Source organism: Cynocephalus volans, chromosome 3, assembly GCF_027409185.1.
Source record: "Cynocephalus volans isolate mCynVol1 chromosome 3, mCynVol1.pri, whole genome shotgun sequence".
Lineage (NCBI taxonomy): Eukaryota > Metazoa > Chordata > Mammalia > Dermoptera > Cynocephalidae > Cynocephalus > Cynocephalus volans.
The window spans coordinates 15,715,983-15,742,724 of NC_084462.1; the positions used below are offsets into that span (position 1 = coordinate 15,715,983).

The 26,742-nt window shown below is 44.0% G+C and overlaps 1 protein-coding gene across 1 annotated transcript in view; it reads right to left on the reverse strand.

The window, feature by feature from the left end:
• PRKAR1B (protein kinase cAMP-dependent type I regulatory subunit beta) overlaps nt 1-17,877 on the reverse strand; it is a 153,038-nt gene extending 135,161 nt beyond the window's left edge. The window contains exon 1 of the mRNA XM_063091434.1: nt 17,701-17,877. Within this exon, the coding sequence (XP_062947504.1) occupies nt 17,701-17,877 (177 nt within the window). The remainder of the gene's footprint in view (nt 1-17,700) is intronic.
• Nucleotides 17,878-26,742: the final 8,865 nt, after the last annotated feature.

A 26,742-nucleotide genomic window follows, 5' to 3' on the forward strand; every position in this document is an offset into this window, starting at 1 on the left:
AAAAAGAAATGAACTATCAAGCCATAAAAAGAAAAGGAGGACCCTCAGATGTATATTGATAAGTGAAAGAAACTAATCTAAAAAGGCTACACACTGTATGATTCCAACTATACGACATTCTAGAAAAGGCAAAACTATGGAGTCAGTACCAGAATCAGTGGTTGGCAGGGGTTAGGCAGGAGGGAAGGAGGAACAGGTGCAGCACAGAGGATATTTAGGGCAGCGAAACTATTCCATGTGATACTATAATGGTAGATACATGACATTAAGCATTTGTCAAGATGCACAGAATGTACAACACCAAGAGTGACCCACGATGTAAACTCTAGACCTAGTTAGTAATAATGTCCCATCAGGTGTAACAAACGTAGCATACTAATGCATCGTGGTAATGACAGGAGGAAGCAGGAGTGAGGTGGTACGTGGGAACTCTATACTTTCTGCTCAATTTTTCTGAAATCTAAAGCTCTAAAAAATAGTCTATTGGCTTAAAAAGTTACATATAGTACATTATAAACTTTATGTGTGGAGGTGAGAGAGAATGTGTGTGCACAGTGTGTGTGCACAGAAAAACACAACCCAAACGAAACACACCAAATGTTAAAAGTCACTCTCTTGAGAGATTTAACAATAAGACATTTTTGTTTATCATTTTCTGTACTTCCTTAATTTCCTAAAATTTTGTAAAATCAACCTTTCTCTGTATTATCCGGTGATTTCCAGGAGCTTTAAACTTTCTTGTAAAAATAATTAAATGTTCTACATTCACTTTGACCAGCTGCACTTCATTACATTCAAATGCTTCCATGAAATTTATGAACAGCTGCTCTTTCTTTGGCTTTGAGTTCGGGATTCCTTTCCTAGAGACACAGATCTAGACCGACACACGTGGCTGAGCTATTCAGCACAAAAACACCTGCTGCATCGCTCATCAGAGCACCGAGCTGTCCACAGGCTCCCTCATTTGCAGGAGCCCTTTCTAGGCGGCCACACATGTAATGTCTGGGGCTGAGGGAGGAGGATACAAAATTGAGTCCATACTTAACTCACAAGTATACAAAAAGTGTGATGTACATGAACGTGGAAGAAAAAAGAAAAAAATTAATCTAGACTACAGTTCTATGGGCAGTGAATTTCTTTGTAAATTTTATTTTCTGTTATCAATGTCATATTATACAAGCATCCTGTAAATACAAACAATGTAAGAAAATTAACAAATTCCTATTTTAGAAGTTTTTGGTCATTTTGTCAAAAATGGGTGGGCAGTGAGTGTCCTGCTGCATGGAATAAGAAGAGCAGGAGATGTCCTAATAGAAGTGGCCCTGCCTGGCACACCCCTGGGCATGGTCAGGGTCAGCCCCACACCAGCAGATGACAAGTGCACAGGATGGGGATCTCTGAGGGATAGGGGACATGCAGCCAGCACAGTGAGAGGGCACATGTGTTCTTCCAGACAGACTGAGGTCTACGTGGTGGGAGCCCACACAGCAGGACATGCAGCCCCCGCCTACCCCAGGGGGCTTGGCTTCCACACTGTCAGGGCTGCCAGGCTGTGGCTTTGGGCTCTCATGTTTCTCATCTGTAAAACAGGCATAAGAAACCCCTTCCCCTGTGCCCAGGAGGCACTGGGCCTCCAGAAAGGTGCACTACACCATGGCCCTGTCCCCCTCACTCTGGGTCCTCACACCCTGGCTCTAGGATGGTTGCAGGAGTGGGACAGAGTATGAAGGACGAGCATCTTCTGCCCTGGCCTTGGAGCTGCTGCCCCACACGCTGGGCATCCTCAGTAGTCGAGGGCATTGGGGGGCATCTCCAGCCATGCCCTGCCCCAGGAAGACCTAAACCAGTTTTACCAAAAGGCAAGAACGGGGAGTCTGAGCAAGGACAAAGGGGCCATTCCGATGGGACCCCACGGGGCTCTGGGCCCAGTGAGGACAAAGCCATCTGGACAGCATGGGGAGGTGGGCATTGACTGTCACAACTGAGGGAGTCGCACAGCGGACGTTGCTCAGCTGTATGGCCTATGACCCCTCCCCAACTTGAGCCATGAGCAAGTCTGACCGTGTAACTACCTGAGACCTTCCAGTCCCTCACCTTCTGCCCCCAGCCATTTCCTTCTAGGAGGTGGGAGGAAGGAAGGGGAACTGGGCAGTGGAGTTGGCTCTGAGGTGCCAGGAGCTTTCCTCATGGTGACCCTGGGAGGGAGGCAGACCCCATATGAGAGAGAGGAAGACCAAGGCCAGGGGGCCTGAGCCACATTGCATGGCAGGGCCGGGCTGCAGCCCCAAGTGGGAGCATGCAGCTCTCCTAAGAATATGAGCAGGTTCCTTTTTTGGTTTCATATCACTGCTCTTCAAGCCTCAGCTTTCCATCTGTAAAATGGAAGTGGAAAAAGCTCACCTCACAAGGTCTGTATGAAGATTAGGTGAGAACAAGTATGCAAAACACTGAGCCTAGTGTTTGAGCACAGAGAAATTACTGAGTGTCGCTGCCACCTCCCAACACAGACACCCTCCCCACAAAAACCCTGGTGGTGCAAAGGGCAGAGGAAGAGGCTGGAAGAAAGAGTGGGCAGATGCCAGTCTCAAAGCCACCACACACCAGATGATATTGACTAGTGGGCCAGGAGGGAGAGGGCAGAAGACGTTCCCTCCCTAACGGGGTGTGCAGGACAGATTGCATGCAGAGAAATTCTCCTTCATCCTTCATTCCCAAGACCTTCCTTGAGGTAGGGTTGTCAGTGAAGGCTTCCCTGAGGAGGCAGCCTTTAAACCGAAAGCAAGTGATGAGAAAGTGCCAGCTGTATGGATTGCTGGGGAAGGATGTTCCAGGCAGGTGGGACACACTGGCCAAAGCCCTAGGGTGGCCAGAATAAAAAGAGTGAAGGGACAGTGGCCTGGGCTGCAGGGGACGAGCAGGCTGCAGCCAGACCATGTGGGGCAGGGAGGAGTTTAGACTTTCTTCCAGGAGCACTGGGAAGCATCTGAAAGGTTCTAAGAGGGGAAAAGAATTAGGTTTATGTTTTTAGAAGACTGCTCAGGCTGTGACTGATGTGGAGATGGACTGACTATGCTGCAGTTGTTTGGTTGAGGGAAACAGCAGCTTGAGCTGGAACGGGAATGGTGCGGAGACAGAAGGGCATGTCTGATTTATGTGTTTGATGCCGGATGGAGAGTGTGAGAGAAATCTCACAGAGGAGAACAGAAGAAAAGGCGATCTTCTGAGTCCACGTATAAATTGACACAAGTACTAGGCTTACTCCCAAACATCATATGCTCAGAGCTCAAAGAATCACAGCAAAGATGTTGAGCACTGAGCTGCCATTTAAAGCAATGCCCAAGTCCTCAACTAAGCCCCCAAGTGATCTATGCAAGACACATCAAAATAGCACATCAAAGGCTTTGAAAACTGAACTATCAGAATTTCTTCCCAAAAAAGGGGAGCCAGAACTTGCAGTCTGTGGGGTCCCGAGGTATGGAGCCAGGGACAGACCCCTCCTCCCACAACCAGGCAAGGAGCGTGCCAAAAACACCACTTTCATGTGGATGGCCCACCACATCCACCACAATAGCCACAGCTGCCACAAAAGTGGCTAGATGTCACAAACACTGTACAGATGGCCCACCAGCCACTCGAGTGCATTGACACAAGGAGAGTCACCAGTGGAGATGAAAGAAAAGGAGAGGACATCTCTCTCCACAAAGCCTATTCCAGAGTGATGGAAGAAGCATCGACTCTACAGTAATAGTGGGGGACCTGAACACACCTCTCTCAGCACTGGACAGATCATTGAGGCAACATATCAACAGAGTAATCGTTACTCCTTCAGAAGGAGAGAAGGAATCTAGGGTTATCAGAGATGGGGGGTGGAGGGAGGGGGGAGAGATGGATAAGGGGCATAAAGAATAAGTATGATTTGTAATAATATATATGCTAATAATATCGATTTGATCAACATACATCAATGTTGAACCTCCAAAATATGTATAATCAATCGATTCATTAAAATAAAGTTATAAATATCACTGTTAGCACTGTTAGCAGTACTCCACACACACACACACACACAAAAAAAAACTTGCAGTCTGAATCTAATTGATTGATTGCCTACTAAAACAAACAAGCACAAAATCAACATCCTATGGAGGATTTTAACAGGACCCAAAGCTTGACGACGTAATATAGAAAATGTCCAGGAGACAATCCAATTACTAGACAAATTACTTGACATATCAAGAACTAGAAAAAAAAACTTGACCAAGTCTCAAGGCAAAAGACAATCAAGGGATGACAACCCCAAGAAAATACATGTGTTGGGATTACCAGATTACAGCTGGCCAGTTAGCTCAGTGGGTTAGAGCATGGTGCTGATAACACCGAGGTACAGGGTTCAATCCTGGTACCAGCCAGCTGCAAAAAAAAAAAGTTGATTATCTGACTAACACTCTGAAGCAGCTATAATCATTTTCCATGAGATGAAGGTGAATACTCTTAAAATTAATGGGAAAATTCCAGTAGAGGAATAAAAAAAATTTTTTTTTGTAAAAAGAAGAATCAAATAAAAAAATTTAGACCTGAGAAATAAAGTAACTGAAATTTTACAATTCACTAGATGGGCTCAATTGCAGAATAAAGATGACAGAGGAAAGTGCTGGTGAACTTGAAGACAGCTCAGTAGAATTCATCCAACCAAAAGGACAGGCAGAAAAAAAGAGTAAAAGAAATTTAACAGAGCCTCAGGGACTTGTGGAAAAATATCAAAAGATCTAACATGTCACTGGAGTCCCTGAAAGAGAGGAGAAAGTGATTGGCATAGAAAAAAATATTTGAAGAAATAATGGTTGCTTACTTCCCAAATTTCCTGAAAGACGTAAATTTACAAATTCAAGATTAGCAAAGGAAAACAGGATAAACGCAAAGAAAACCACACTCAAACAAATCATAATCAAACTGCTGAAAACTAAATATAAGGGAAAAATCATGAGAGCAGCCAGAGAAAAGAAACATAAAATACAGAGAACAATGATTCAAAAGACTGGATTTATCACCGGAAACCACAGAGGTCAGAAGATAGTGAGAAAACATCTTTAAAGTGCTGAAATAGAATAACTCCATGCCCAGCAAAAATTTCCATCAGGAATGAAGGCAAGATAAAGATATTCTCAGATGAAGGAAAACTAAGAATTTGTCACCACAGACTTGCTCTAAAAGAAATGCCAAAGAAAGTCCTTCAGGCTGAAGGGAAATGATCCCAAAGGGAAACAGAGCACTTCAGGAATGAAGGAGCAGCAACAGAAATGGTAAATGCCTGGGTACATCGGCTAGACTATTTTCCCCTCTTAAATTATTTGAAATATGTAAGAGTGTTAAAAGTAAAAATTATAACATTGTCAGGAGATGGGAGAAGTTTCAAATACTTAGATGTGATACATAGGAGAACTATAAATAGAAAGGAAAAGGTAAATGGAAAGTGTGTATGTTTTACTTAAAATGGTAAAATATTAGTGGCAAATGACCATCAAGTTATGTACCTATATTGCAATCCCTAAAGCAATCACTTAAGAAAGATCGTAAAAAAAGACACTAGAAAATTAAAATTAAGTATTAAAAAATAATCAAATAATCTAAAAGGAGTCAGGAAAAGAGGAACAAAGGAACAAAAACCAGAGGAGACAAATAAAAAAATTATTAAATGATGGACCTAAATCCAACTATATCAGTAATTACATTAAACATATATGGTCTATAAACAAGGTAACATGTGAAAATTATATATATATATAAACATATAGGCACATATACACATAGTAATAGTATTTCTTTTTTTAAAAATGTAAATAGTCTAAATACACCAATTAAAAGACAAATTGTCAGATTACATAAAAAGATGAAAAGCAACTACATGCTGTCTGTAACAAACCCACTTTATTGATATAGCTCAAACAACAGGATAGAAAAAGATTAAACATGCAAACCCTACTATTAAAAAGAAAACTGATGTGGCTATGTTAATATCAGACAAAGTAGACTTTAGAACAGGGAAAATTACCAGGAATAAAGAGGAACATTGGATAATAATAAAAGGGTCTATTCATCAAAAAAACATAACAATCCTAAATGTACATGCAACTAACAACGGAGCTCCAAAATACATGAAGCAAAAGCTGATGGAATTACAGGGAAAAGTAAACACACAATTATAGTTAGAGGTCTCAGTACTCCTCTTTGGTAATAATAGAGATAACAAGGGGTCAGAAAATCAGCAAGAATACAAAATGAGTACAGACTTAGCAATGCTCTCAAGCAGCAAGACCTGCCTGACGGGCCGATCCCGTGGCTCACTCAGGAGAGTGCAGCGCTGGGAGCGCAGCGGCGCTCCTGCCGCGGGTTCGAATCCTATACAGGGATGGCCGGTTCGCTCACTGGCTGAGCGCGGTGTGGGCAACACCAAGCCAAGGGTTGCAATCCCCTTACCGGTCACAAAAAAAGACCTGCCTGACACTTATAGAACATTGTACCCAACAGCAGCAGAGCACACATTCCTTTCAGGTGCACATGAAACATTCACCAAGATAAACCATGTTATCAGCTGTAAAGCACACCTTAGCAAATTTAAAAGATTTAAACCTGTACAAAGTATATGTTCTCTGACCATGATGGAATTAAACTAGAAATAAATAACAGAAAGATATCTGGAAAATTCCCAAATATTTGGAAATTAAACAAACTTCTAAATAACCAATGAACCAAAGAAAAAGCCTCAAGGGAACTTAGAGAAAATGTTTTGAGCTGAATAAAAAATGAAAATACAGCATATCAAAATTTTTGGAATGCAGCTAAAGCAGTGCTTAGAGGAAAATCTGTAGCATTAAGTATTTCTATTAGAAAAGTACAGTCTTAATAATGTAAAATTTCACCTTAAGAATTTTTTTTTTTTGAAAAAGCAGATAAAACCCAAAGACAGAGGAAGGAAGGAAATAATAAAAATAAAAGCAGAAATCAACAAAATCAAAACAAAGAAGTAGAGAAAATCGATGACCCTAAAATCTAATTTTTTGAAAAAAAAGAAAAGACACAACTTACCAATATCAGGAATGAAATAATACAAACACTATAGACATGAACAGGATAGTAAAGTAATAGTATAAAAAAATTCTATATTACTAAATTTAACAACTTAAATAAAATGAACCAATTTCTTGAAAGACACAAACCACCAAAACTCACTCAAGAAGAAATGGATAACCTGAATAGTCCCATATCTATTAAAGCAATTAAACTTGTAGTTTAAAACCCTCAAAGAGAACTGCAGGCCCAGAGGAAATAATACCCAATATCTTCCAGAAAAATAGAAGAGGAGGGAGGACTTAACTCATTTTGTGAGACCAGCATTATCCTGATACCAACATCATATAAAGTTATTTAAAAAAAAAAAAAAAAAAACCTTACAGAACAATATCCTTCATGAAAATAGATGCAAAAATCCTCAACAAAATATCAGCAAATAAAATCCAGGAGTACAGTACAAGGATAATCTTACACAAGCAAATGGGGGTTGTCCCAGGAATGCAAGGCTGGTTCAACATCTGAAAAGCAATCAATGTAATACACCATATTCTCAACAGATGCAGAAAAAGCATCTGACAAAATTCAACATTCATTCATGATTTAAGAAGAAAAACTCTCAATAAACAAGAAATGGAAGGAAATTTCCTTAATTCCCTTAACATGATGAAAGACATCTACAGGAACCTACAACTGACATCATACTTTAATGGAGAAAGACTGAATGCTTTCCCCTTAAGATCAACAATAAGTCAATGATTTCTTTTTTCACCAATCCTAGTCAACATTGTGCTGGATATGTTTGTCAGTACAATAATGCCAGAAAAAATTATAAAGTTTTAAAGGCACACAAATTAGAAAAGAAAATATAAAACTGTCTGTCAGCAGAACACATGACTATCTATATAGAAAATCCCAAAGAATCTATGAAAGAACTCCTATAATAAGTGAATTCAGCAAGGTTGCAGGACACAAAGTTAAAAATCAGTTGTAATTATATATAATTATAGCCTTGCAATGAACAATTGAATATTGACTTATAAAAAACAGTGTCATTAAGAGAATAAAAAGACAAGTCAGAGACTGGGAGAAAATATTTGCAAGGCAAATATCCAGTAAAGGACTTGTATGCAGACTACACATACACACACACACAAAAAAACCTCTTAAGGGCCGAGCCTGTGGCGCACTCAGGAGAGTGCAGCGCTTGGGAGCTCAGCGAGCTCTTGCCGCGGGTTCGGATCCTATATAGGAATGGCCAGTGCACTCACTGGCTGAGTGCCGGTCACGAAAACGACAAAAGAAAAAAAAAAAAACCTCTTAAAATTTAATAATAAAAGGGCCGAGCCCGTGGCGCACTTGGTAGAGTGCGGCGCTGGGAGCGCTGCGACGCTCCCGCCGCGGGTTCGGATCCTATATAGGAATGGCCGGTGCACTCACTGGCTGAGTGCCGGTCACGAAAAAGACAAAAAAAAAAAAAAATTTAATAATAAAAAAAAACTCAGTGGAAAAACAGGCAAAATATCTGAACAGACACCTCATCAAAGAAGATACACAGATGGCAAATAACATATGAAAAGATGCTCAATATCATACATCATTAGAAATCAGAAAATTAAAACAATGAGATACCACTGCATAACTATTAGAACAGCTAAAATCCAAAACACTGACAAAATCAAATGCTGGTGAGTATGTGGAGTGACATGAACTCATTCATTGCCAGTGGGAATGAAAAATGATACAGCCAATTTGGATGACAGTTTGACAATTTCTAACAAAGTTGAGCATAGTCTTATCACATAATTCAACAGTCTCACTCCTTGGCATTTACCCAAATGATCCAAAAACTTATCTCCATACAAAAACCTGCACATGAATGTTTATTGTAGCTTTATTCATAATTTGCCAAATTCTAAAAGCAACTAAGATATCTTTCAACAGATGAATGGATTAAACAAACTGTAGCACATCCATACAATGAAATATTATGCAGCAATAAAAAGAGATGAGCTATCAAGCCAGGAAAAGACATGCAGGAACCCTAAATGCATATTGCTAAGTGAAAGAAGCCAGTCTGAAAAGTCTACACACTGTATGATTCTAACTATATGACACTGTGCAAAAGGCAAAACTATAGAGACAGTAAAATGATCAGTGGTTGCCAGGGGTTGGGGATAGGGAGTAAGGGATGAATAAACAGAGCACAGAGGATTTTTAGGGCAGTGAAACTGCTCCATATAATACTTTCACAGCGGATACATGTCATTAACCCATAGAATTGTACAATACAAAAGTGAACCCTAACGTAAACTATATACTTTAGTTAATAATAATGTCTCATCAACTGCAACAATGTAACACACTAAGCAAGATGTTAATAATAGGGGAAATGTATATAGGGATAAGGGGCATGAGAGAGGAAAAAGGGGTAAGAAAACTCTCTGTACTTTATGCTCAATTTCTTCTGTAAATCCAAAACTGCTCTAAAAAGCATTATGTTTTAAAAAACAGTACCACTTAAAGTAGAACAAAAAATGAAATAGGTATAAATCTAACAAAAAATGTGAAGGAGCTCTATGCTAAAAATCATATAAGTTTCTCTTTCACTGATGAAAAAAATCGAAGACCGAAATGAATGAAGAGATATTCTGTGTTCATGGACTGAAAGATTCAATATTGTTAAGATGTAAATTCTCTCCAAATTGATTCATATATTCAGTGCAATCCCAACCAAAATCCTAAAAGGATTTTTCTCTGCTGGTGGAAATGAAAAATGGTACAGCCACTTTGAACCATTCCTCCACATCCTCACCAGCATTTGATTTTGTCTCAAAATCCCAAGAGGATTTTTTGGTCCATATCACCAAGCTCATTCAAAAATATACATGGAAAGGCAAAGGGACTAGAATAGCCATAATAATTTTGAAAAAGGACAAAGCTGGAAAACTCATATTATCTGATCTCAATACTTACTATAAAGGTACCGTAGTCAAGGCAGTGTGGTATTACCAAAAGGACAAATACACAAATGAATGGAACAGACCAGCAAGTCCAGAAACAGACCCACATATATATGGCCAATTGATTTATGACAAATGTGCAAACACAATTAAGTGAAGATTCTTAGATACAATCTTAAATACAAAAACACAATCCATTTTAAAAAACTGATAAATTGGACTTCAAAAGGAAAAGCTTTCGTTCTATGAAAGACAGTGTTAACAGAATTAAAAGAAAGCCACAGACTGAAAGAAAATATTTGTAAATCACATATTAGACAAAGTACTTGTATCCATATACATATAGATACAAGATGAACATAAAAAGAATCTTCAAACTCAATAGTAAGAAAATTTACAACCTCAGCACTGCTCATATCAAAGAACAAGAACCATGGCTTGTTGGAATGCAAGATTGTACAGACACTCTGGAAAACAGTTTGGCAGTTTCTTATAAAGTTAAACATGCACTTACTATATGACCCAGCCATCTCACTGCTAAATATTTACTCAAGTGAAATTAAAACCTACTTCTACCCAAAAATCTATAAGATGAATATTTATAGCAGCTGTATTTGTAATTGCCCCAAACTGGAAATGATCCAAATGTTCCTGAACTGGGAAAAAGATAAACTGTGATCCATCTTACAACAGAATACTACTCAGCAATAAAAATTGGGGGTCTCTTGATATATGAAAAATATGGATGAATCTCAAATGCAATATGTTAAGTTAAAGAAGCCAGACTCAAAAGGCTACACACAATATGACCCTACTTACAGTGCATTCTGGAAAAGGCAGAACTATAGTGACAGAAAACACACCAATGGTTGACAGAGGTTAAAGGTGGGGAATGGTTTGAAGGACAGGAGGGAATTGGGAGTGGGGGAGACGGGCAAAGGTGATGGAAATGTTCTGCATTTTGATCATAGTAATAGTTACTTGCCCCTATATATTTGTCAAAATTCATAGACTTGTACACCAAAAAGAGTGAATTTTACTGTATTTAAATTTTAAAATAAATTTTAAAAGGTGAGGGGAGTGGGTCCACCTATGCTGACATGGAGCTATACCTCCCAGTTTGTTTCCAATTTTGTCAAGGGGTGAAAGAAAGCAAGATGCAGAGCAGCATTCAGAGTGTGTGATTCAGTTAAAAAGAAACCACATCCATATCTTACATGCATAAAATTCTCCTGAAAGAGATCACAGATCAATAGCAACAGATTTTGCCTCTGAGTAGGAAGATGGGGTGGGTTTTCATTTTCACTCTATGCTCTTTAGCAGTGTTTGAATTTTTTGCTACACGCACTTACCATTGTTTCACTTTTAAAAAAAAGAGAGAGAGAGAGAAGAAAACCCTAGTGTTCTGTTTATCTGTTTGAAAAGAACAAGAAACCCAGCTCCTGCCTGCAGAGCTCACAGTTACTAGATTTGGGTTTTGAGCTGCCAAACATTTGGGTTTTTTTGGAAATTTGCTCCACCCCCAGCTTCTCTGAAACCCCCTCCTCTTGGACCATGCCTTCCTGGTTTCTGCCAATGGATGCCCTTCTGCTGGTCATCTTCAAACGCTGGTGCCCTCCAGAGCCTGGGGAGGGCCACCCAAGGTTCTAGCCATCAACTGTATAGTTCCAACCACCCCTTAACTCCAGGTTCAGCCTCTCCCCAAAGCTACTGACTCACACACACCGACGGCTCGCTACCTCCACAACCCTTCACCCAAACCCGCTCCTGCTCACAAACTCCTTTCTGCTGCTAACTTCACCCAAGATCCACCCTGCTCCCACCCAGACACCTGGGAATTCCCAGACCATCCCTCTCCCTCATCCCCAGCTCTAAGTGGTCTCTAAATCCTGTGTATTCCACCTTCTAAATGTCTCTGGAGTCTTTCTCTCTTCCCCCTTCTACGTTGCTAATCAGACACTGCAACAGACCAGGAAAAAGATCATTAGAGCCAAAAATATAGGGGTACCCACTTTCCAGGACGGCCCCCACCTATCCATTCTCCAACCTCAGCCTGAAGGATTGAGACCACACTGCAGTCATGTAAAATCCTTCCAGGCTCTGGCAGCCACTGGGATAAAGTGCATGCTCCTGCCTGGAACACCAGACCCTCCGTGGCCTGCCCCTCTGGGACCATCTCCTTCCCTATCCTTCCACCCCATGCCATAGTCTCTAACAACAGTCTGATCATAGCTCCAGCCATTTGATGGCTTTTGTACAAGCTGCCCCCAGTGTCACGATGCCCTTCCACTCCACCCCATGACTGCCTGGCCAATGTTTAAGCAGCCTTCCATGTCCACTCAAGCCCTCCTCTGTGAAATGTCCCTGCCCATCCTTCTCCAGTCTAAGCCAGTCACTCCCTCCTCAGTGTACAGCACATGTACTTTCATGGTTGCTTTCACCACTGTGTCCAACAACCTCCTCCTATTCGTCCAAGTATTGAATGGTGAGCCCTCCGCCCCCACCCTCACCTCGGCAAGGCTGAGACTACATCACTTCCATCCTAGCATCCATAGTGGCCACCTCGAAACCCACAAGTGTTGGTGGGATGGACTGTATGATTCCATTCAAGTTTGCCCTCCAAGACCGCTGGGGGTTCTATAAGCCAATCCATCCAGTTTATGCCTCCATCTGTCACCAAAATGATACTTGCAGTGCTAGTCCCCAGGAATCACGTTGAACTTCAAAGCAGAGTTACCAAACTCATTCAACAGCCCATTTCAAGCCCCCGTCCTTCAGAAATTGTTATCTTCATGGATCAATATTCACCTCCGTTAAAGATTCTCAGCAAAGCCAGCCTAGATTCTCCCTTTTTAGGAGTGTACACTCATTCCAAAAATGAAATACAATGTAACTTGTTCATTTCATTAAAGACCAAAGAGTTGGCTGGGATCATCCAATCATTTGACCAATGGAAAGAGGAAAGCCAACAGTGACCTAGCAATCCCAAACGGTGATTTGGGAGAAGTCACCATTCCATGAGGAAGGGAAGAAATGCCAGGCCCAACAATGAGCTATCAAACTAGCCAAAAAACAACCGTCATAAAAGCCAGCGTTGGCAAGGATTTGGGGAAAACGCACCATAAATTTGTCCCATCCTTTCAAAGTGAATTGGTAATATGGTTCAAGAGCCATAAAAATATCCAGACACTCTGACCCAGAGACAGGTTCCTGAGACATTTGCATGTATACTCCTTTTTTTAAAAAAATCATTTCATTAGCATAAAGGTGTTTCCTGAAGGAAAAAAACTGAAAGCCACAAAACAATGGAAAGAAGGTGAAAATTATGACACATCCAAGTGATGGAATATTTTATGGCCTAAGACTCCATAAAAATGCTACTAAGAAGGATTGTAACAATGTGAAGCCCTTAATGCCACTGAACTGTACACTCAAAAATATTAAAATCGTAAATTTTAGGTTATATATATTTTACCATGATAAAAAATACTACTGCAAAGAAAAGTTAAACAAAAATGCACATATGCTCAAATTATCCACATACATATGTGCATGTATATTGCAAAGCAAGAAAAGGCCTCAGAAAATATAGAGTTGATGTATAGATAAGAGGAATGGGTATATTTTTCATGAAATGATTTTTTTCTGTAGCATTTAAAAAAGGACTGATCACTTTATCATTCTACACAGTCTTCTGAAAGAGCACATCTTGGTGGTGAAGCTCCAATACTGATACTGTGTTTTGCCAGCAGGTAAGTAATATTTTAACCTCTTAAATCTCCACCACAAAGTCAATGGCCAGAGATGAAGAAGTCACTCACCAAGGCCTGAGGGCCCATGCCCAGCTTGGCCAGCCTGGGAAACATGCCAAGAACTGGGCCATTCCCGTTGGCCTATGCAGGAGGCAGCTACATCCTCCTGGGTGCTTTATCGAGGCCTGACAAACATGCATGCTGCTTGTGATAAAAGTTGAAAACATCCCTGCCCTACCCAGGCTTCTGCCTACCCCTCCACCCTACCAGGCCTCAAGGGGAAGAGGGGATGGCCTCAGACACTGGCCCTCTCCATGGGGGCTGCCGACTTACACAAAAGTAAAAAGCATTTCCCGGTTCTATTACAAATATCCCACAGCATCTCATTGGTCTGGAGAACATAACAGGAAATGAGACTACCACAGGATTTTAGGCTCTCTTAGGCACTTTATATTTGGGGATCTCAGATCCATTTGAGAATTCACTGCAAGCTAAGGGATATTCTCCCCAGTAAAACGCACCAGGAGAACACCATGCAAAGATAAAAGCAGAGATCAGGGTGATGCATCTTTAAACCAAGGAACGCCAAAGATTGCCCGCAAGCCACCAGAAGCTGGAGAAAGGCCTGGAACAGATTCTCTATCACAGCCCCCAGAAGAAGTCACCCTGTCAACACCTTTACCTCAGATTTTCAGCCTCCAGAAGTGTGAGAGGATACATTTCTCTTGTTTAAGCCGCCCAGTCTGTGGTACCTTGTTAAGGCAGCTGGAGCAGACTAACACAGCAGCCATGGATGACCATGATTTAGAAAAGAAGGACACACATAATTCCCTTATTGTTAAACAGTAGAAGAATGCTCAACTTAGAATCAGGACTGGAACCAAGGCCTCCCTCGCCACTTCACTGCGGGTGGGCAACCTTACCTCTTCTGGACCTCAGTGCTCACCTGTCAGAGGCAGGAAGTAAATCACCTCCCAGGGCAAGTATGAACAATTAATCTTCCCAAGCCTCTCACCCAAGCTCTGAATTCATAGCCCGTTGCCTCCCTGACCACTCAAACCTAACATATACAAAACAGAATTCTTAATTTTTCCCATCCAACCCTGTCTCTTCCCTCTTCTTCCTTCTTGGCATGTAGCACCCCCATTCATCCAATGGCACGGACCAAACCCCAGGGCTCGTGCTCCATGCCCATCTCTCCCTCACCCCTACATCCAACCCACCAGCAAGACCTGGAACATCACTACCAAAACAAATGGCCCTGTTGCTCCATCGCCACTCCCCCTCCTGGAGCAAGTCCCGTCATCTCAGGCTTTGACACCTGCTGCAGCCTCCACACTGGTTTCCCTGCTTCTGTTCTCTGGCTTGGACACCTCCCTACTGGGGTCTCCAGCTGCCTTCTGGACATCTCTACACAGGTGGCCCACAGAAAGTGAAGAGTTCACACTTACCCAGTCCCCCATGAGCTGCTTCCTCCTGGGTCCTCCTTGTCTCCCAGACCAGAAACCAGGCATCACCCCTGGCCTCCAACTCTTTCTCCAAATCCTTGCCATTACTAAGCCCTCCCATCCTACATCCTGGCCATCTTCAGCTCATCATCAACTCTCTATTCCAGAGTTTCTCAATCTTGGCACTACTGAGATTTGGGAGCCTGATAATCCCTTGTTGCAGGGGGCTGTCTTTTATATTGCAGGATGTTTAGCAACATCCCTGACTTCTACCCACTAGAAGACAACTAGATGACAAAACCCACCCCCAATGTTACAACGAAAAATGTCTCCAGCCAAATGTCACTGCCAAATGTCCCCAGCTGAGAACCACAGCTCTATTCTCATTCTGCTGCCTCAGCTGAGGTCTGGCCTGGACCCTGCCTCAGGCTGCCTCATGCACTCCCTGCCTCCAGTCATGCCTGAATACATGTCCTGTGAGACTAGTAACCTGGATCATTCGTGAACAAACCAAGTTAAGAGACTCCAGTTCTAATTCAGTTATGGTTTGAGATGGGAAGGGACGTGTGGTCACCTGCCTGATTCTCTCTCTTCAAATGTGCAGGAAACAGAAGCATCTCCCCCTCCCCACTCCCCAGTTCTCTCTTTATGTGCCTGGGGACTGGAATTCCTCCACCGCAAGTAGTCTCCTGGACAGTGACTTCATGAGTAATCAAAGAAAGGTGAGTTAAGGCCACATGCCCATTTTCACCTAACAACAGAAGCGGGGGGGGGGGGGGGGGGGGGGGGGGGCGGCGGGAAGGTTTTTATATTTAAATAGCTGGCTAGATGGGTTAACTAGCAATCATACTCTCTGCTGGTGGGAACAAAATTGATGCTGCCATTTTGGAAGCTCTTTGACAATACCAGCAAGATTACTTTGACCCAGTAATTCCACTTCTTTTTTTTTTTTTTTTTTTTAAAGATGACCGGTAAGGGGATCTTAACCCTTGACTTGGTGTTGTCAGCACCACGCTCAGCCAGTGAGCTAACCAGCCATCCCTATATGGGATCCGAACCTGTGGCCTTGGTGTTATCAGCACCACACTCTCCCGAGTGAGCCACGGGCTGGCCCTCAGTAATTCCACTTCTGAAAGACCATCCTAAATAAGCAATACTACATACAGAAAAAAAAAAAAATCTATGGACAAATATGTTAGTATGGCATAATTTTTAATATTAAAAAAAAAAACCTTGAAACAAAATTGTCCAATCTTGAGGGAAAAAACTTTAGTAAATCTTCTCAACAGAACATTATGCAGTCACTTAAAGTGAGGTCTATGAAGTGTATATAATAAATGAAAAAGGAAAATATAAAATTGCATCTGTAACGTGACTTAAAAAATACAACACTTGAGAAGGAAATAGGTAGAGGGCACTACAGAGAATTTTTATTTCTTCTTTCTAGTTTTGAACTTTTCAAACTTTCTTTAGTAGGCATATATTACTTTAAAATGTTTTTTAATGGGTTGTTTTAAAGGGAAGAAATAAATTCATTCCTTTGGGTTAGGGCTATGTGATCACAGGAGGAACCTATCAAAAGGATAAACACCACTGGATGGGGACCCAGTGGCTCATAGGTAACTGGGCTCCCCATGACAGACTGGGACAAGGGACAGTTAAGCTGTGATAAAAGGACCAAGAAGAGAAACCTTAGGTGATACCCAGAGGGAGTGTGGGGTAGGGAGCCAGAATGAGCCAACTAGCAAGGGGAGGGAGCAAGATGGGGTGATCACAGAGCTCATGTCCACCTCCAGCTTCCCAGCCATGCCTTCCACAAGAAGAATCCAGAAGCAGGAAGCCAGGAAGGGGGTTGGGAGGTGCCATTCACAGAGAAATGGCAGGGGAGAGATGAGATGGGGAGGTTCTCTCCTCAAAAAAATCAAAGAGTTGGAGCAGGCATGTACTTATCCCACCATGCAAGTCTGAGGGGCAATTTCCTCTACCAATGGCTACTAAGTCTCAGAGATGCAGGTTAATGTGGAATCCAACCTCAAATGTCCCACATCACCTTAACCATGGGAGCTATATTTTATCTCAAGTGCAGACAGCATTTTTAACTAGACCTAGTCCCTACCTCCGTCCCCCAAGTAGAAAACTGTCAGTGAGCCCAACAAGCTACAGTCAGCTGGACCTAAAAACCTGAAACACCTTCCATGAGAGCTCTGAAGACCCTGAACCCCCTGGAAATAGGAGGGTAAATTCTGTGGCTCGGAAGACCGTGCCTGAGGATGAATCCTGGGAGACCATGCAAGCCAGGGTCAGCCCCAAATCAGCTTCTCTCTCATGCTCCTGCAAAGACCTGCAGGACAGCATTCTCTTGGGCGTCCAACCTTCTTTTGAAAGTGGCAGGGTGGAAGGAAGGTTTTACTGGCTGCTGCTCTGCCCCAGCACACCTGCCAAGGGAAAAACCAGGTCGTGGAGGCCACTGACCTTCTCCAGCTTTTCAAAATGCTCCCGGAGGAACTTCATGGGGCGGTCCGGCTTGGAGATGCAGAGGTGCACGATGCAGTCTTTGAGGACCTGCTGAATGCCGTGCTTCTGAACGTACAGCTCACAAGCCTTCAGACTCTCCTCCTCCTCCGAGTGGCAGGAGGATGGAGAAGCCATGGTGAGGGCGTCTTCTTCCTTCCTGTGAGGAAAAGACGAATCGCACAGGCCTTAGCATGAGCTAAAGGAAGCCCTGGGCTGCACTCCTCTGTTTTACAAACATACACACGACATACAGTAAGGATTATCGTTTGTGGTCCAACACCATGAACGGTGTAACACAGGAGAAAGTAATTGATTTTGTGTTTGTCAAAGAGCTTTTATTTTTGCAGGGCCGGATGAGTTGCGAAATATGTCACCACACCTGCAAAAGCCTTCCCTCTCAACAGGTCTTCGCAGGGTGGGGAAGGCTCAGACGGGATTTGAGTGTGGTTGACAAAACCCTTTCTGTGTCTCTCAGAAATCTGAGGTGGGGGAAGTGGGGGGCCCAGGGCCCCGAGTGGACGGACGGTCTCGCTTTTCTCCACCGCCCCCCCTTTTTTTTAAGGACCCTTGTGTGAAATGTAAGTGTTGTCACAACCCGCGGCCCAGCTGGAGGAGTCATCCAGGAAATCTCAGGGGAGGAGGAGAGGGGAGAAGGTGTTTTAAAGGGTCGGGGTGTCCTGCTTCACAGGCAAAGAAAGAAGAAAAGGGAAACGGAAACCCAGCCGGGGGCTTCCAGAAGGATGGGAGTGGAGAACAATGGAAGCGGCCGGCGCGCTCTCCGCACAGCGGGCTGCGCCCCGGCGGGGGACGATGTCACAATGACCAGGTCACCGCACCGGGCCCCGCCTGGGCGCAGCAAACTGGGGCCGCCAGGCCTAGAGGCCCCCGGGGGTTATCAGGCCTCCAGGAAAGCGCCCCCCGCCCCGAAAACCCGCGCCCCCACCCCGGGCCCGCCCGCTCGGCCGGGGCCTCTGCGCGGGCGGGGACCTCCCCGGAGCACGAGTGGGGACGCCCCGGGCCCAAGGGACAAACGCGGGCGGGGACCCTTTCCGGACTGTGACGAGGACGCAGCTGGCCCGGTTCCACCGAGCACGCCTCACTCCGGGGGGACCGGGCACTTCGGCCGCTCGTTTCCCAAATGCCCGCATCTTCCCGGGGCCACCCAGGCCCGGCCGAGGCCCAGCTCGGGACAGGGACGGGGGTTCCCGGCGCAGACCCCACCCCAGCCCCGCGTACCTGGATGCGCGGCGCCAGAGGCCAGGAGGCGGCTGCGCGGGGACGCGGGGACGCGGGGACGCGGGGACGGCGGCGAGCGGGTCCCCGCACTGCAGCGGCACCGCCCTCCGCGCCCGCCCCCGCGCCGCGCGCCCGCCCGGCTGCACCCCCACTGTCTGTCGGGTACCAGGGCCTGCCCTCTCACCTTCCCACGTGCAGACCGGCCCTCAGCTTTCCCTCATCCCTGGCCGACTCTCCTCCTCCCCGGTCCCTCTGCCGGCTCTCTCTGCCCTTGCCGTGGGTCGGCGGGGAACCCGCGACACGCCCGGACAGACCCACAGACCCACGCGCAGCACGGTCAGGACACCCCCACTGCCGCCCGTCCCCTCTCACCCCCTCCGCTCAGACCCTGCTATCCTGTATCCCGGCTGGTCGCATCCCCATTTTGGGCACCCCCGTCATGCACTGTTGGAGCTGCTCACATCCTAGGGCTGAGATCCATGTGTCTACACTACACCCTGCTACCCAAAGGGCACGCCCATTCTCCCCGGTCTCTGATTCTGGCCAGAAGTGGGTGGCCAGGTGGGCCCAGAGCTGATTTCCTTTTCTCGGTTAAGGGCACTAGCTTCACCCAGATGCCCCTGTGGGAAACCACAGGGTCTTCCTAAATTCTTCTCACCATCCCCCAGAGGTCTAGGAGGTCCCTGAAGCCTGGAGGAGCCCCTCCGTGACTTCCTAATCCACAAGCCCAGGCCTGCGGGAAAGAGAATTGCCCTTATTTTTCTATTGTCCAACATCATGTTAGACATCACGCCCATACTGCCTGGGTGGCGGCAGAAACTTCGTCTCCCTTTCCCAGAGTGTTCTAAATATCAGGAGAGGGGGCAGGGAGCTCAGGCGTTGAAGAAGACATCTCCCGTCTACACTCACCTGTCCACACTCACTTGTCTCCTGCTCACCTGTCCAGCTCACGTCCCATGCTCAGCTGTCCTATGCTCACCTGTTCCCTGCTCATCTGTCCACATTCACCTGACCCCTGCTCACCTGTGCACACTCACCTGTCCCCCACTCACTTGTCCAGCTCCCCATCCCCCTTTCAACTGTCCACATTCACTTCTCCCTCTTCACCTGTTCCCCACTCACTTGTTCATGTTCACCTGTTCATACTCATCTCTCCCCCATGCACCTATTGCCCACCTGTTGTCCTATGCTCACCTATACCCCGCTCACCTGTCCCATACTCACCTGTTCCTCACTCACCTGTCCAGACTCACCTGTCCATGCAGGTACTCCCCAGGTCTCCAGCCTTGCAGGGAACTCTCAGGTTCCCCAGCAGGGCTTCTTCCTGCCAGTGTGAAGGTAAATTGAACCGGCTGCACTCAGGGGGTTCAAACAAGAAGTTCTTTCTGCCTCCTCAGCCCTGGCCCTCAGTGTGCCGCCCTGGCCCTCAGTGTGCCTCCCTGGCCCCTGTCCTCACCACATGCAGATTTATACTTGTCCTGGACATGCCACCTGGAATAGAGACTTTTTCATGACTTTAAATCTAGTCTCACCTGAATCAAAACTTCCATCCCACAAATGACTTAAACCTTTGGTCATCTCTCAACTCAGACCTGCCTGGAACTGCTGTAGACCAGCAGCAGGGTCACCTGCCTTCCACCTTACTCTGCACTTCCCCCTCCTCTACTCCTCTTCCTCCAGCTACTTCTGGCTCCTCCAAGGTAGCCTGGAATAACCAAAAAAAAAGAGCCAAGTTCCACCCAACGGAGGTGGTGTTCTGGCTTTGGGGACAAATGCTTCAGGGTTGGCTTTTTCTCTCTTGGGGTTCTCTGATGATCCCCTACAGGGACTTCCTCCTGCATTGCTCCCTGGGAGGGAAATGTAGGAAGACTCTCTGCAGCCCTCTGATCCTGAGGCACCCACATGCACACCCCTCTTTCTGCTGGGATGCTTCATCCTGGCAGAGAACTCTTTGGACAGTGTCCTTGTGAGACAATGACCTCCCAGGTTCAGGAGACTGGCATTCAGCAAGATGCACCTAGTCCACCGGAAACTTGGCCCCTCAGCCTTGCTCAGCTCTGGCTTCTACTGAGCCCCTCTCCTCACACCACTGTGACAGCAGCTCCACCAGCCTCTCACCTTCAGAATTTTCGAGGTCTTTTCAACTCACGTACCTATTTCAGTGGCCCCCACCCTCCAGGGGCCATTGGGGAGCCCCTCCTAAAAGCTCCCTCCCCAGACTCCCTCTTATGGCAGTGCAGGGCATGGCTCCCGCTGCCCCAGCCTGCAGACAAGCCTCCACACTATTCCAAGGCACTCTCTTCTGTCCCTTAGGTGGCTTGACAGAGGGAGGGGGGTTGGATGAGCACAGATCAGTCAAGGAGGCTAACTGGACAATCGGTGGCCAGTGCCCTTAATGGAAGATGGCAAGAATGTTCCTCACTGAGCTCAAATATGTGGACCATCAACAGGTAGGTGGCTTTCTGCTGGACAGTGACAAATTCTGGCTTTTATAGAGTATCTAAACTGTTACACCTTTCCAGTGAAAACATGCAGCTTGTATGATTTAATTATACATTCAAAAGTTCCAGTAAATTATTCTTGTCTGAGAATGGCCCCTCTGCTCATAGGGAAAGATTCGCCCTATGTGCTTAGCCCTATTATTTTCTCCAGCAGAGATATTCAATTTCCTAGCTCTGTGTGTTCTTACTTCACCCCTAGAACCTGACTATAGAGTCATCAAGTGACCCAATATACTCAGAGTGACCAAGCCTTGCAAAGATCCAACCTCAGAGCCACATTCTTTTCCCAACCACCACCCACCCCCAAGCTCTTTGCTCTGCCAACTCCTAATCATCCTCCAAGGTTCAACTTAAATGTTACTTCTGCAGGGAAATTTTCTAAGGCACCCCACACCGCCAGACGAGCTCAGGCACCTCTGGCATGCTGACCTAGGGTTCCCAATCCTTCTCCTTCATAGCTCTCATCACAAGTGCTATTGAATAATTACGTGAAAGACTATTAACTTAATTTCTGTCTCCCCTGCTATGCTGAAATCACCAAGTAGGCATGAGTGGTGTTTATCTTATGTTTTTATTCACTCTGCATGGTAAGAAAACAATCACAAATATTTTCCAAGGTGCAGAAAAGAAAAAAAAAAAAGATTATTCATTATTCATTAAACCACCTGGCCTCTGGAGAGGCCATAGAACGTTGTGGTTTAAGATAGGCTCTACAGGTGGACTTCCTGGGTACAGATCTGGAGTCTACCTGGACCAGCTGTGGTTCCTTGGGCAATATACACGAGCTCTCTGAGCTGGAGGATGGAGGAGATGCTGTACATGCCGAAGATGGAAGAGAGAGATGACAGGGAGAGAAGGGGCAAAGATGGACCTGAGCAGTCTGGTGCTGGCGTGGGGCTTCTGCAGGAACTTCAATCCGTGAGAAACGCCCCCTTGGAGGAGGTAGCGGGAGGACTTTATAAGAACGGTGTTCTTCACTACTGGGGATATACCCAAAGGAAACGCAATCAATATAGGGAAGAGACACCATGTTCATTGAAACACTATCCACAATAGCGAAGAGATGGAGTCAACCCAGATGCCCACCAACAAATGAATGGATTAAAAAACAGTGGTATATATACATGGTGGAATACTATTCAGCTATCAAAAATGAAAAGTTCGAGGTGATGGATATACTAACCAACCTGATATGATCATTGCACACAGTATGAATGTACCCACTTATCATATTGTATTCCATAAATATATACAATTATCATGGGTCAATTAAGAAAAATAAGAAAGGGGGAAAATTAAATCCTGTCATTTGTGGTAACAGGGAACTGGAGACCACTGTCATGTGAAGTGAAGTAAGCCTAGGCACAGAAAGACAAATACTGCATGATCCCACTTATATGTGGTATCTTAAAAAAAAAAAAAAAAAAAGTGGTCATGAAAGTAGAGAGTAGAATAATGGTTTCCAGAAGCCAGGAAAGAAAGAGGGATGGGGAGGGAGGGAAAGAACTGGATTTATGGGTTCACAGTTACAAGTAGATAGGAAAATACGTTCTGGTGTTCTAGGCTGACTAGAGCTAATACTATATTGTATATTTCTAAATAGCTACAAAAGAGGATCTTGACCATAATCACCACAGAGAAAAGGTAAATGTTTAGGTGATAGATGTGTTGTCTATCCCAAGTGAATCATTATACAATATATGCACGTATTGAAACAACACACCGCACCCCACAAATATATACAATTAAAAATAAATTTAGAAGAAAGAACAGTGTCTAATACTCAAGTTTCAAATTGTTCACTGTGTAGGTCTGGGATACAAAACTTCACACAAAATTTTGCTACAAGATTTCGGTGAAATCTGCTCTACACATTACTCCCCAGTGCAGCGGGCAGATCTAAGGTGCCCACATGATCCCCACCTGGATCCCTGCCTTCAACCATGCCTCCATCCCACTTTTTGGAACCCCCTCCCCAAATGTGGGCAGGACCTAGGACTTGTTTCTAACCAATGGAGTACAACTTAGGTGATGGGTTATACATCACATACGTGATTCGTGATTATGTTACATGGGATTGCAATGTCTGTCTTGCTGGGGGACTCTCTCCCTTGCTGGTTTAGAAGAAGCCAGCTGCCAGTTTGTGAGCTGCTTGTAGAGAGGGCACATAGTGAGGAGCTGAGGTGCTCAGTCTTCACACCCTGCAAAGAAATGAATGCTGCAAACAACCACATGAGCTTGGGAACCGACCCTTCCCCCGTAGAGCCTCAGAGAGGAGAACCCAGCCCTGGCGTGGACAGCAGCCTTCAGAGGACCCAGCCAAGTCGTGCCTGGACTCTTGAGCCTCAGAAACTGTGAGATAATAAGTGTGTCTTGTTTTAAATCACCGAGTACGTGGTAGTTTGTTACACAGCAACAGATAACTAGTTCAAGGAGGGAATCAAGGAAAAGAAGCCCAGTTTTATGTCTGGGTTGGTGCAAGACAAGAAGAAGACAGCTGCAGGAGGAAGTATGAAATACTGAGCAATACCTATGTATGAAAATATAAGTATAAAAGAATTAAAATAGTATGAATCTGGCATATAAATGAACAAACATTAGGGAAACAGAGTAAAGTTCAGAAATAAACCCAAATATTTACAGAAATTTTGTATGGGATAAAGGTGGCATTGTCTATCAGAGGGAATCAAGGGTTCAGATCCCCATACTGGCAGTTGCCAAAAAAAAAAAAAAAAAAAAAAAAGGATGGGCCGAGCCCGTGGCGCACTTGGTAGAGTGCTGCGCTGGGAGCGTGGCAACGCTCCCGCCGCGGGTTCGGATCCTATATAGGACTGACCAGTGCACTCACTGGCTGAGTGCCGGTCACGAAAAAAAAAACGACAAAAAAAAAAAAAAAAAAAAAAAAAAGGAATAGAAGAAAAGTTAAGAAAATATATAATCTTGGAGTAGACAAGGATTTTCTAAACATAATACAAAATCCAGGTGCCATAAATGTAAAAGTGTATAAATTTGACTACATGAAAATGAAATTTTTTTGCATAAAAAATACATACAAAAGACAAACAAAACAAGAATAATATTTATAATACATATCACAAAGGGTTAACTGTCTTAGCATGAGCATGAGGATACGTAACTTCACTCAAAATGAGAACAACGCAAAATAAATCTACACAGAGATACTATTTTTTACCTATTAAATGAGCAAAAATCCAAAAATGTGTTAAAATTGTTTTGGTAAGGGTGTGGGAAATCATTCTAACACATTGTTGATGCGAATATAAATTGATATCACCTCTACGGGGATCAATTTGAAAAAATTTGACTGAAAATGTAAATGCACAGCTCATCTGTCCTAGCAATTCCACTTTGCTAGATTTATCAATAATTTGATAAATTGTATCAGTACTGCAGGGGCTATCCTTGTTCCTGTATTTTTCTGCATATGGGAAAATATATCTGTATACATTCCCATGTACACAAAAATGCATGAAATAACAAAACATTGAGAGGGGACTAAATATCCATCAAAAAAGGCCTGATGAAAAATATTATGGCACATCCTGACAATGAAATATTATGCAACTGTTAAAAAGGATAAGGCAGCTCTGTTTGAACTAATAGTAAGTAATTTCCAAGGTATGTTCTTAAATTTTTAAAAAATGGTATGAAATTTTGCATACTATGCTTCTATTTAACAGGTAATACTATGTAATACTATGCTTCTATTACATATCAGCATATGTTTATTCATAATTCCAAAAGACACAATCCCAAATGTTGAAATCCTGAAAGAGCAAAATCCCTAAAGTCTAAAAACCCTAACATCTAAAATCTTGAAAATAACAATCCCAAAAGATTAAAATCCTGTATTTTGAAATTCTGAAAGCCGGATTTTGGGAAAAGGATTAGTGCATTTTTGGTTGTACGCAGGATAGTTGCATCGTTAGGTGGAACTATTACCTTGCTACTGTCTTTATTTGGAAATTAAGTATGGCTTAAGGAGATGCGTATGGGTCCCAATGGACTTGCTACCTTAAGTTCAGGTGTAAACTTGACTGAATTAAAATACCAAGAAACCTGGCAAAGCATTATTGTGGGTGTGTCTGTAAGGGTGTTTCCAGGGGAGATGAGTGTGTGAGTCTGAGTAGACTAGGTGGGGAAGATCTGCTCTCAGTGCAGATGCCTACCATCCAGTAGGCAGGGGACCTGGAGAGAACAAATACAGAAGGTGAATTGATCTCTTTCTGAGCACTGAGACAGGCTTTTCTTCTGCTTCTGGGACATCAGACCTTCAGGCTTGCCAGTCTTTGGACTCCAGGACTTACACCAGTGGCCCCCCAGGTCCTGAGGCTTTTGGCCTCAGACTGAGAGTTACACCATTGACTTCCCTAGTGCTGAGGCCTTTGGACTTGGACTGAGCCACGCTACCAGCATCCCCCCTGTCTTGGGACTTCTCAGCCTCCATAATCACATGAGCTAATTCCCTGATTAAATCCCTTCTCATATACCATTATATGTACCCTATTGATTCTCTCTCTCCAGAGAACCTTGGAGATTTGGTACTGGGGAGGGCAAATATCAATCCTTGCTACTGTATGTCTTACAACACAGTAAAAGAGATCTGTGAAATTGCTCCCTTGCAAAAAGGCCATGATAAGTGTACAAGGCTATTTAATGGTGAAAGATAAAAGTTTAAAAGTTAATTATTATTGGTGCTGTGAAAGCAGAAAACTGCTTAATTGCAGCGGCCGAGCAATAAACAGACTTTCAAATGGATAGCATATACTTACAAAATTTGTAGACCACAACCACTCTCCAAATACAAGTGCAGCAAGTGTTTCAAAGATCGTAGAAGTGAAAACGCAGGCAAAAAATACAAGAAATTTCCCCTGCCAAATTATTCGATTGTGTTCAACTTCTGCCCCTTCACACACATGCTTGCCTTCAAAAATGCCTTTCCTCAGAGAATAAAAAGAATTCGACAAGCTCAGCGACCTTCTGAACCAAAGATACTTGCTGATATAGAGGTTCCTCCAGTGTTACAAAACACGTTGAATAGCAGACTATTCTCAGTTAAGGATTTGACAGTCGAAGAAAATAGACTTACATTTACTACAAAATCTAACATAGAAAAACTAGCACATGCTGCATTTTGGCTAACGGATGGCACTTTCAAAACTGTCCCCATTGTTTTTTAATACAATTCGTGCCCCTGTTGATTCCGAAAATTCTAGAACTTGTCCACTTGTTTATGTATTCA